Source organism: Quercus suber, unplaced genomic scaffold (genome assembly GCF_002906115.3).
Source record: "Quercus suber isolate HL8 unplaced genomic scaffold, Cork oak 2.0 scaffold_11, whole genome shotgun sequence".
NCBI classification, from domain to species: Eukaryota; Viridiplantae; Streptophyta; class Magnoliopsida; order Fagales; family Fagaceae; genus Quercus; species Quercus suber.
The window spans coordinates 2,068,991-2,082,258 of NW_027069477.1; the positions used below are offsets into that span (position 1 = coordinate 2,068,991).

Sequence of the window (13,268 nt, forward strand, 5' to 3'; positions counted from 1 at the left end):
GTGTAATTGTGTCAACTTCAAACGATTATATTTTACTCATTTAAATCTAAATTGGGTCAAATTTGTATCCGTTTTAAAACTCCAAATGTCTACTTTCTAATTAAACAAATTTTACTCCAGTTAAGTGTGACCCAAAAAATATGGGTAAAAGTTCAACTCTTTATGTTAAGTGGATTGAAACTTGATTGTCTTTAACTCTAGCTCAACCTTTCCTTTGATTCCACATTCCTAAATCGACCTAGATCATTTAGGATCGTTTATATGTTAGATTCGAGGTAGAATTGCATGGCAAATCGTGGGATCACGTAGGATCGCGATCCCAAGCATTGATCCTAAATAATTCTAGAGCAAGAACCTTTCTGGATTGGCCTAGAGAAGCAATAGGGATGAGATCATGAGAAAGGTTAGAAGAGGAGTGAGCTTCTTTAACAGGAGCTGGAGAATTGAGGCAGATCTCCTTTTGGGGTATATAGAAGTTTTGTAGAAGTAGCACAGCCTTATATTCCTTGCTGGAATCTTACATGAGCAAACTAACAAGATTGAAATTTATAGGGAACAAAAATCTTAAAGCTGTTAGAAGATAAAGTCATTCTTAGGGTGTTGAAATTATCTATATTGGTTACTTTACTCATTTAGAGCTTTGAGTTGCTGTGCAACCTAGAAGGTCTTTCTTTGACAAATATGTGCTCTTTGTGACTTGTGTTACACTCTATAGCTTTTAGTTTTTAGTTTTTTTTTTTTTTTGGTCAGCATAATTTGTTTTTATCTTTTTACTAATAAAAAAGTTACAGGATGCCAAGATGAGTCAAATAATTGAGTACAAAAAATATAAACCAGTTAATTTGTTGATCTTGCATTGAGTGCTTATGTTGTTAACTTGAGAATATTATTTTTATCGAATGTTCCAAAATTGACTCATTTGATACATTTTGAGTAATTTTCTGAATCTATAGTTTTGGTCCTCTGAGCAATGCCATTGAAATCACTTTACTAACGCAGAAGATTGTCCCTATTATATTGTCAATACTTCTCCAGCTTCATTTATTAATCTTCTCCATTCTAATCAATTTAAAGACTTTTAGAACATTTGAAAAGCTTATTATGTAGTTGAATATAAAGAAACGTACAAAAAGAAATATACATTACATTAAGCATGTCTATATATCAGTATTTGATTTCCTGTTTTATTTTTCAATGCTTTTCTATCATATTTTTTAATACTTCCAAGAGTATCATGAATTGAACAGTAATATATCACAACTAGATTGAACTCAAAATAAGAGAAGTAACTAAGGTAAGATGGTTTAATTTGCGTTGAAGTCTACAAAATCATTTTGTTTTGTATAATTGTTTTGTATTTATAAATATATATACATACACACACACACACACACACACACACACACACACACATATATATAATGTTTGCCAGCATTATTCTTGCATTCCAAAGAAATGGATTTCGCTGTAACAGTGAATAGTACTGCATATCCATTTTCAAAAATATAATGAAACTTTAACAAAAGAATCTAGTTGCAATATATTTTAATAAAGCCACAAAGGAAGTACTAAGGTTGAAATTCAGGGTTTGGAAAATTCTCTAAATCCCATAACTGGTGTATCTTCTAAGGAGGATATGGAAGACAACAAAAGTGGCTCAACTATACCCAATGGATTCCCATTCAAACGGTTCTGCAGAAATAACACCCGATGAAAAAGGGTATCCATTCTGTCACAGAAATGAGCGATACAGGAACATGAAAGCTCATAGCAGCCAACTTGATCAAAGCCAAAGATAAAAGCCCCATCAACAGGCCATGAATCCAAAAGATTTTGATCATCCATTATTTTAACCTCTCTTTCTGTGGGGAAGTGCACTTCTTCATATCCATTCAAATCAGAGACCTTCAAATCTTTAGTTTAACGCTTGATGGCTTCACATTTGGTCGAATTCATACTACTCTGCTAGTTTTAAAATGCAATAACAGTTTTGACCATCTTGAAGTTGTGACAGCAGCAGCAGAAGATTAGCCATCTTCTCCCTACATCTGCATACCACTTGATAATATCAGTATCTTCAAGAGAAATGAGTATATTGATTGGCCTATGTAAAACCAGTCATCTTAACTGCCTTACTAGCAAGTTCTATCAGTGCATCAACTTTCACACACAACCTCGTCAAATCCTCAACCTTGCTCTTAGCATATTCCATTCTTCTTTGTCCTCTGCTCTCCTTTCTTCCTTCTCTAATGCCTTTTTATTTTGGACCAGACTCAAATATGAGTCAACTTGCTCTTGGAACTTATCATAGGCATCGACCAGCTCTTGGGGTAATTGATCTTTAAAGTGCCTTAAAGAGAGAATTGCCTGCTGTGAGCATCTGATGCCATTCCTAGTGCTCTTCCAAGGACCCCAACAAATCTGGACTGCTCATCAGCCCAATTCTGAAAATTCCTCAAACTTCGTTCTCAATTTGAGCAGCAAATTTAAACCCATCACTTTACTTCAACTTCTTAAAACATGCTGCAAGGTCCTCATCCCCAGTTTCTTTCTACTCCTCTCTAGCATTTTCCATTAGCCCAGGATAATGTCTTTGCATGGGCATTAGAATGCAAGACTCAATTGATCAATTTAGCCTAAGAATACTATACAAATTCCAGCATCATCCTACTTAAACTCCCCAAAATTTCGTAAATCTCCTCCACTTGATGGTGTGATCTATCTGCAGAAACAAAACCATGGATCATCCCATTAGCCTCGACACAGCTCCACCCTGGTTTCTTCTTCAGATCCTTTTCATTCATTACTCTCCTTACTTCTTCAACTTCATCCCATTGCCCAACACATGCTTGTACATTACTCAACAAAGTATGATACCCAATATTACCAGGTTCCAATTCCAAAAGCCTTTGTGCTGTATATTCCCCAAGTTTTATGTCTTCATAAATTCTACAAGCCGCAAGAAGAGCACCCCATATCCTACTATCAGGAAAAATCACCATTTTCACTATTATAGATAAGGCCTCTTTAAGCTTTCCATATCGACCCAAAAGATCCACCGTGCAAGTGTAATGATCCAAATCAGGTTGAAGACCATATATCCATTTCATTGAATTATAAACTTCACACCTTCTCTGACAAGACCAGAGTGGCCGCAAGCAGACAGTAAGCTCAAGAAGGTGATACAGTTTGGTTTTATTCTTTCCCCCAGCATTAGACCAAAAAGTTCTAGGGCTTCAAGACCAAGCCCATGGCTTCCGAAGCCTTCAATCATTGTTGTCCAGGTTACTAAATCTTTGACCACTATATTATGAAAACATGCTCTAGCAGAAGAAATATTTCCACATCTTATGTACATGTTTAAGATGGAGGTTTCCATGTGTGTGGTTTCCTCCATAGACCTGTTAGACAAATTTCTTATAAAGAAGCCATGGATTGCCTTACCCAATTGCAGTGCTCCCAGATAAGTATATGCATCAAGAATGCTTCTCAAAATCTCAGGCCCAGGCTCAAAATTTGCAGCTTGCATTTGATGGAATAAATTTATGGCATCCTTAATATATCCATTTTGTATGAATCCCGACATCATAGCACCAAACGTAACAATGTTTCTATTTGGAATTTCTCTATACAACTGAGCTGATATCTCTATTTCCCCACACTTTGCATAAAAGTCTAACAAACAAGTGAGCAAAATTTCATCACAAAAACCAGTTTTAATAGTTAAACAATGTATCTTTTCTCCTTGAAAAAGATCTCTACACTTTGCAAATGCTGATATAAGTAATGTTAAAGTCTCAATGCTGATTGCAGCACTACCCCGCATTTCACTAAAACTATTCACTAACTTTTCAATATCCCTTCCATGGCATAATAGGAAATCAGAATATTCCAGGAAACCTCATCCTTTCTGTCAATCTTGCTGAAAAAGATTTCGACTTCTTCAACACTACCTGTCCTAGTATACATTTTTAAAATTGAATTTTGTACTGACCCATCTATTGCTAACCCACTCTTGATTGCATAACCATGAAGTTGTATCCCATGGATCAAACTTTCAATGGCACAACAAGCCTGCAACATTGCCATCAAAGTCACCGAATTGGGTTCAGACTTTACCATCATTTCCTGGAATAAAATGAAAGCGCTACCAACACTTCCCTCACCAATATACCCTGAAATCATTGACGTCCAAGAAACCAAATCTCTCTGTGACATAGCATCAAACAGTTTACGGGCATAATCTACACGCCCACATTTCAAATAAACCTCAATCATAGTATTGCAAAAATAAACATCAAATCCAAACCCCATTTTCGTTGAGACACAATGGACCATCTCTCCATACATTACATCACTCTGAAGCGATGAAACAGCTTGGTTTACTATTGGAAACGTGAAACTATCATGGGCAACACCCAGACGTCTCATTGTTTTATATAACAACAAAGCCGAATAAAAAAGACCCACATCAAGATGAGACTTCATGATCAAATTCCACGCAATAGTATGGGGTTCTTCTAAGGTATTAAATACGCGAACGACGCTGTGAAGGTCATGGAATTGGGCGTAGAAGCTCATGAGAGTTGAGGCAACAGAGATGGGTAGGAAACCATTTGAGACAATGAGAGAAGCATGGGCTTGTTTCAGAGTTTGAAGGTTCTTGCATGAATGTAATAGCCGTGAAGAAGAAGAAGAAGAAGAAGAATGAGTATTTAGGTGATTGGTGCGAAGAAGAAGAAGAGGAATTTGTGAAGGGAGAAAGGAGAGGCGAAGAGGGTGAAAGACATGACAGAGAAGCGAAGGAATATTGAAGTTTACAGATTGAACAAACAAAGGTGCGTTCTTGTTATTGTCTGATTGATGGTGAAATGAATAAAAGAGACAGAGACTACACCGTCGTTTCCTCTGTTCTTCGCTGATAAGTCTTTCCACGGCTAACCTCTTTTTTTTTTCTTTTTTTCTTTTCTTTTTTTTTTTTTTTTTTTTTTTTTTTTTTTTTTTTTTAATACGATCCACGGCTAACCTCTGTTCTTCGCTGATAAGTCTTTCCACGGCTAGAGGCTCTTATTTGATTTTTGGGAAATTACATAAAAGGGCTAAAGTATATTTCTTGTTTGGTTAATTATTACGGAGCATTACACATTTGTTAAACATGATTTCATTTATAATTTGTAACTTCTATTTTCTTTATAGAGAATAAAATAAATTATGGGTTCAAGAGTAAGATTTAACAATTTGTGATGAAAGTGGGTTCCAGTTAATTTAATTGATAAAGTCTCTAATAGCTGAATAAGAGATCTGTGGTTCAATTTTCGCTTACACCAAAAATTGATTAGTGTCTTGGTCTGATAAAAGAACTATGATCCGACCAAGATGCTATAGGTTGAAACTCTTTCAAAAAAAAAATGTGATAAAATAAATAAATAAATAAATATATATATATATATATAATTAATGAGTTCCACTTTACCTTGATTAAGGTGGTGGATATATGGTCAAGGAAAATTAAAATTTTATTTCCAATTTTGATTTTGGTATTGGAGAGAGAAAAATTTGTTGGTATGGGATCCTATGAGATTCTGTGACTAATATTAACAATCTACTACGTGAGAGATTGATTTACAAAAGTGAAAGTCTTTTACGAGGAATTAATCATCACCTATGCATTTTTTGTAATTTTTTCAATTAAAATAAATTTGAGGCCAAATCAACCAGAAACACAGCTTCAATTTCTGGTAAAACTTCTTTCGTCCAAACTACTACTAAAGTTGAGACACAAGACAGCTAGCATACCTTGCAAGAGTATTAGCAACTATTACCCTGACATTGTACATGAGAGAATTCAACCATATATGAAATGTGGACAGAACCTTTGCGTCTTGTAGTAAATGGCCAACAATTCAGCAAAAAAAAAAGGGGGACAACAAGAGCAAAGGATTCCTGTTGACAGGCTATAGTCTTTAAGACTTTTTTTTTTGGAGTTAATAGAGAGCTTTAGGCATAATATAAGTGGCTTTAGGCCAAGACCTAAAGCTGGTCCTGTATTTTTTAATATCATAATTAAGGAAACATTTTCTTGACCAATGAATTTCTTCTCTTTGACATGATCAAACCAGTCTTGGTAGAACATTGAATTTAGTTTCACTATGAAGAAATGTGCATTGTTGCCTAGGTATGTGAGACGAAGAATAAGGGTCGTAACAGAGAATTTTAAAATTCAGGTGGCCTTATGCCTAGAATATCAAAATGAAAGAAAAACATTTAATTGACCGATGAATTCCTACTCTTTGACATGATCAAACCAGTCTTAGCAGACTTACTGATAATAAAAGTTGTCTTTGCAGCGTCATCTGCCCAGACGTCGGTGTCGAAGGTGGCGTAACATGTGAATACCAATAATCAAGGTTATCAATTATCTTAAAAATATTTCTGGATGATTTTATTAGTGCTAAACTATAATTCACTAATCAGAATTCCAAAGTATTGTTTTATTGTATCATTTTCACTAAATTAAGTGCGTTGACGCTATTTTGCCGCTATTTTGCCGGCGAGGCATCAGCGTAATCTTTCTATATTTTATTCGAGGGATATAGTTTCATGTGAAAATTCATCAAACCCCATTCACTTAAATTTAAAAGTGCATTATTGGTGACTGAAACGTTAGAATCATCATTCATAAACATTAGAATCATATCTTGATATAACCGAAATATTCAGGTGCCACTTCCACGCAATAGTTCGTACTCTCTCTCCACCTAGACATACCATGTTTCCTCTTTACTTCTTCCTTCTAGTTCTTCCCACTGTTTCTTCAGTTTATTTCCAAATAACTCTCTTTGAGCCTGATCCCTCCAACATACTATGTCTAGGTGATGCAATGGTAACACTAGGAGCCATTGAAATGAACAGAGTTCATTATTTAAACCGAGTTGGTCAGGCATTCTATGCTAAGGGGGTGCCGCTTTGGGACCCTGATACAGGAAAGCTCACTGACTTCAGTACACATTTCTCCTTCCTTATTGACACCCAAGGAATGAACACTTACGGCCATGGGCTAGCATTCTTTCTAGCCCCTGTTGGGTTCGGACAAATTCAGCTGGGGGATTTCTAGGCCTATTCAACACCTCAACCGCTAATTCAACTCAGAACCAAATTGTTCTAGTTGAGTGACTCTTTCGCGAACCCAGAATGGGATCCTTCAGTTGAGCATGTCGGGCTTAACAACAATGCAATTTATTCTGCTGTTTACACCCCTTGGAATGCCAGCTTACACAGTGGAGATACTGCTGATGTATGGATTATCTACAATTCTTCTACTAAAAATTTGAGTGTCTCTTGGAAATACCAAACAACCTCTAACGCTCAGGAGAATACCAGTCTTTTTTATGAAATTGATCTGATGAAAGTTCTCCCACAATGGGTCAAAGTTGGATTTTCAGCTACTACAGGTTCGTATGTAGAGCGACATACACTTCAGTCATGGGAATTCAGTTCAAGTTTGGATATAAAGGAAACAAATGGAAAGAATGCGAAAACTAAAAGATTTGTGGTTGGTCTAGCAGTCTCAGGTGGTGTTCTGATAGTTGGGGCAATTTTTGCATTTGTCGTATTGTTGATATGGAAAGGAAAGAAAAAGGTAGTAGTAGAGACAGTAAATTTAGCATCAATAAATGATGAACTTGAGGGAAGAGTAGGAGGACCAAGAAGGTTTTCTTACAGAGATCTTGTTTCAGCCACCAACCATTTCTCGAATGAGAAGAAGTAGGGTCAAGGAGGGTTTGGTGCCGTTTACAAGGGGCACTTAACTGATTTAGATATGCTAGTTGCTGTGAAGAAAATCTCGAGAGGGTCCAAGCAGGGGGAAAAAGAATACATAACTGAGGTGAAGACTATTAGCCAACTGAGACATCGAAATTTGGTGAAACTAATAGGAAGGTGTCGTGAAAGAGATGAGTTCCTACTTGTCTATGAGTTTATGCCAAATGGTAGCCTTGATTATCACCTCTTTGGCAAGAGGAGTCCTCTCACATGGGTAGTGAGATACAAGATAGCTCTTGGGTTGGGCTCTGCATTGCTTTATCTTCATGAAGAGTGGGAGCAATGCCTGTTACACCGGGATATCAAATCAAGCAATGTCATGCTTGATTCTGTTTTTTCTTTCTTTCTTTTTTTTTTTTTGATTGGAAGTTTGCAATATCATTAAACTTGGGTAGAACCCAGAGAAATTACATTAGAGTGAACTTCAGATACAATAAAAGGGGGAGTGTCCTCCACCCAAATAATACAATCTTCAATTTCCTTAGCATATCTAGCCATTAAATGAGCTGCTTTGTTACAATCCCTTCGTGCAAAACATGCCTTCCAGGACCTGAACTTTGGCAGCCATGTCTTAGTCCCCGAGATAAGTTGCTAGATTGATAAAGGGGCAGGTTGCTCTGTAGACAAAGCATGAATGACTACCTGCGAATCCCCTTCAATAATGACTTCTCTAAGTCCCAGCTCCCATGCAAAAATTACATCACACTCCGCTGCTTTGGCTTCAGCTTCTAATGCACCCAAAGCGAAACGAATCCTCTTCGACAAAGCCCCCATGATCTCTCCTCTATCGTTCCGAACTATTATTCCCAATCCACAATGCCCTTCATCCTTAAACGTTGCTCCATCTATGTTTAGCTTGTACCACTTGTGGGGTGGAGGCTTCCACCGCTCCTGCGTAGATTCACGCCTTGGGACTGTGATGGTTGTTGCTTGTCTGAACTCCTTCATGTACCTGTAAGCATTAGTGACTATAATCGTTGTTGTTTTAGAGGAACCACCATGCCTGACATCATTTCTATTGTTCCAAATGCCCCATGCCGCTGCAATAAGGACTTCCAAGTTAGCATTTTGGAATCGCTCTTTAAACAGCCAGAATAAGTCACAGAAATCTTTTGGCTCCCAAGGGGTATTAGGTGGCTTGACACCGAGGATTGTCCATACTTCCATGGCCAGGCCGCGCCCCAAGAAAACGTGTCCCGGTGTCTCTGTTGCTTCGCACATGTCACATTCTACGTCAACTTGCACATGGCGGTCTCTGAGGCGAGTCTTGGTGGGAAGAATATTTTTGCTTGCCCGCCATGCAAAGTTTCTTAGTTTGCATGGGCATTTAAGGTTCCAAATGGTCTTCCAAAGGCCTGTCATTACCATACTGTCAGAGCTTTGGCCAACATCTTCGCTTTCTTGGAGTTGTTGAGCAACTCAGTACGCACTACGAACAGTGAAGAAGCCATTTGCAGTGGCTGACCAAACTCGTCTGTCTTTAGTGGGGAATGAGCTGAGGGGGATGCCGAGAATAATCTCAGCCTCATGTGGGAGGAAAGTATTACGCACAACATCTTCTCTCCAAGTGTACAACGTCTGATCAATCAAGCTTGATACTTGGTTTCCTTCCTGGAGATTCTTCCTCGGGCTAATAGGCTTGAAGTGGGTAGGCATTGGCAACCATTTGTCTTCCCATAATCTAATCTTGTTGCCGTTGCCGACACTCCATTTGGTACCTTCTGCCACAACATTCTTGGCTGCCATAATGCTTCTCCATGCAAAGGAGGGGTGCTTCCCCAATTCGACTTCAAGGAATGTGGAGTTCTCAAAATACTTGTCTTTGAAGACCTGGTGAAAGAGTGTGTTTTGGTTATGCATTAATCTCCACCCCTATTTTGCAAGGAGAGCTAAGTTAAAGGCTTTTAAATCTTTGAATCTCATTCCTCCATTTGCCTTAGGCTTGCATAACTTCCCATGCGATCCACGGGATTTTCCTCTCCTCCTTTTTTTGTCCCCACCGAAACCGGCTAATCATGGCCTTAAGCTCTTTACATAATGAGCCCGGAAGCTTAAAATAGCTCATGGAGTATGTCGGTGTGGCTTGGGCCACTGCCTTTATAAGTGTTTCTCTACCAGCACTAGATAGTAACTTCCCCTTCCAATCGGCAATTCTCTTTCCCACTTGGTCCTTAATTTTTTTAAAGGCTTTCTTTTTCTCTCTGCCAACTAATGAAGGTAATCTCAGATATGGCTCGTGCTGTTTAATGACTTGTGCTCCAAATAATTCTTTGATGGAGTCTTGGGTTTCTGTAGGCGTGTTTTTGCTAAAAAACAGGGATGTTTTGTCCCTGTTCATCTTCTGCCCTGACGCCATTTCATAATCCCGAAGAATTTTCCAAATGCTGGAGCACTCAGTCATGTTGGCTTTGCAAAAAACAAGGTTATCGTCAACAAATAGTAAGTGGGAGATCCGTGGGGCTCTCCAACATATCGAGACACCATTGATGCTTCCTCTGTTTTCTACTTGCTTTAACATGGCAAAAAGACCTCCCCCATGCATAATAAGAAAAGGTACGGTGATATGGGATTGCCTTGCAAGATACCACGTGTTGGCAAGATTAAGCCCTTAGGCTCTCCATTCAAAAGCACAGAGTATGAGACACTTTTTATGCACATCATCATCAGTGATATCCAGCGGTCATGGAAGCCCAATCTCGTCATGATCCTTTCTAAGCAATGTCAAGCTTGATGACTTTGGGCTAGGTCGGCTAATGGACCATGAGTTAGCTCCCATAACAACTAGATTGGCTGGAACTATAGGATACTTGGCTCTAGAATATACAGGTAGGGCTAGTAAAGAATCAGATGTATATAGCTTTGGAATAGTTGCCCTAGAAATTGTTACTGGAAGAAGGTCAATTGATCGTGTGGGAACGAATTCTGAATTGATGTTGGTAGAGTGGATTTGGAATTTATATGGAAGAGAAGATCTTCTTTTGGCTGTTGATAGAATGTTGCAGACAAATTTTGATGAAAAACAGGTAGAGTGTGTGGTGGTGGTTAGACTTTGGTGTGCTCACTCTGATCAAAATATGAGACCATCCATAAGGCAAGCCATTCAAGGTCTTAAATTTGATGCAAGAATGCCAAATCTTCCACCGCAAATGCCTATTCCTATGTATCATGTACCTACACCGTTAGTCTGCTCTGGTGCACCTTCCATAACTACAAGTCTTCAACAAGGTCGTTAATCCTATTCACTATTGCTTCTAAAAACTGTTACAAGTATTCAATGGGGTTGTTAATGCTATTTACCTTCTTTGCTGTTAAAACCTTTTACATCTGATTGTTGTCTCTTGAGTGTACTCAGCTCGTTTTATGCAGATTTCACAAAGTTGAAAGTTATTATAAAACTTTTAGTTTCTTATACTCACTAGCTTGATTAGAATCATATAGTTAGGGAATGACAATGATAAATTATTATTTATTCCAAAAGTTTAAGTTCGTAACAACTAGTAAATTTAATTGCTTGACTATTACTCATTATCAACACACTTTCTCTCTCAAATGTGAGTTTATACTTTTCCTCACTAAATGGGGTCGAACAATATTTTTTTAGTTTTTACATGAGAGCAAAGGCACCTTGATACAATTGGAGGCTTCAGACCAAAATTTCAAGTAAGTTATTTTTCTTGTATTTAAATAGCAATTAAATAATATTTATTTAAATTTAAATTTTAGAGTTATGATTTTTTTTAAATAAAAAACTGTTCTGTAACTTTTCAAAAAATAATTCAATTTATTTTATATTTTATTTACTACTAGTATAATTTTTCAAGTTATTTTTTAGATTCATTGCATTTTAAATTCTTCCTCTTTTTTATTATTTTCGATTTTTATATCTTGAATCATATGTTAGAAATGTATAATTGAAAAAAATTTATAGATGAAAGATTCATTAGCTACAATATAAATTTATAATATAAAAGAATAAAAGAAGTTTTAAAAAGGTAATTCATCAAAGGCATTGTTGTAGCTTCAATTAATAATCTAATTACCCAATAGTCTTAACCTTAACAAGTAGAAAGAGATATACTTAATTCCAAATTAATAAAAAAATTCAATTCTTTTCACATTTTTTTTTTTTTGAGGAAGTCTTTTCACAAATTATATACATACAAAAGCATAATATATACTAGCCTCTGAGCACGTGCATCAAAGGCTCTTCTATTTTTTTTGGAAAAAAGTTAATAATTTGCATCCACTATAATTTGAGATTACTACAATTTTCAATTACAAAAAAAAAAAAAAAAAAACAAGAAGCATAATTTGCTATCTAAAAAGACAACACAATAACCCTTTTAGAATTATATGCTACCATGTAATTGGTCTTTACCAAGTAACGTCACATGGGAAGGAGAAGAAGCTTTGTCAATAAACAGAAGGCTTAATTAATTATTGTCACCTATAGAGCCAAATCATACAGCAGGTGGACTGCTCCTTCTGGTAACTAGTGGAGTACCCAAGCGTGATAAGCAAATATTGTTGTAAGCTGCTACATGAGAAGGTTAACTAGAATGTTAAATTTATTTGAAAGTAATAACATGAAATAACACCTTTTTATCCATTCAAAAATATAATTTAGATAAAATTTCATTTAGAATTGCTCTTTTTTGGGATAAGTAAATTAGAATCGCTTAATCTACCAATGACATTCACTAATTAATTACATGTTGCATCAATACAATTTTACATAAACATTAGATTTATCCTTGGCTCCAGAAATTGCAGATGACTTCAATAAAGAAAAAAGGAAGCATCAACTCACTTGCATGAAGTTATATAGGGGCAACACTAATTGTCATTGAGCCAAAAAAAAAAAAATGCAGTTACATGCTATGTCACGGAGAATGTGTTGAACATAGGATGCACTACCTGCATATGCTACTTGCGATTCTCTTTCAATATTTTTGAGAATTAATTAAACTCCACCACAGGAGAGTTATCTGTATAGGAACAAAAAATAAAAAGACAGATCAAAGGAGAATTAAAAAATAAAATACTTATTGGAAGCCTTTTGTCAAACACCTATCAAATATACTCATTTATTCTTACTGACATAACCCTTATGGAAAAGTAAACAAAAGAAATGGTTGTAATTGCGGTTGCATATCTGACAGTTGTATTTTAAGCCATTGCACCTCTGGCCATTGGCAATACCAAAAAAAAAAAAAAAAAAAAAAAAGAAGCTTGCTGATAATTGAGGGTGAGAGGGTGTGCATCAAGTGTGTAGTGTCGTTTTATTTTGGGTAATTTAGAACAAAGTTTATGAAGAAAGAAGCTACACGGGGTACAACTGTAAAATGGAGAGAGAATGGATTGTACACAACCATTGCATTTTGTGTTATTCGGAATCCCATTAGTAAGCTTCAAATCATGCTCGTGACTAACGTGTTTGATTTCTG

At 36.6% G+C, this 13,268-nt stretch overlaps 1 protein-coding gene and 1 pseudogene across 1 annotated transcript; one reads left to right on the forward strand and one right to left on the reverse strand.

Moving 5' to 3' along the window:
• Nucleotides 1–1,509: 1,509 nt before the first annotated feature.
• On the reverse strand, nucleotides 1,510–4,688 carry LOC112012040 (pentatricopeptide repeat-containing protein At4g35130, chloroplastic). The gene is given in 3 exon segments (XM_024044399.2): nucleotides 1,510–3,130; nucleotides 3,133–3,861; nucleotides 3,864–4,688. Coding segments are annotated over 3 exon segments (1,932 nt in total). The 5' UTR covers nucleotides 4,582–4,688; the 3' UTR covers nucleotides 1,510–2,645.
• A 2,081-nt stretch (nucleotides 4,689–6,769) lies between these two features.
• LOC112012033 (L-type lectin-domain containing receptor kinase IX.1-like) lies at nucleotides 6,770–11,066 on the forward strand (annotated as a pseudogene).
• Nucleotides 11,067–13,268: the final 2,202 nt, after the last annotated feature.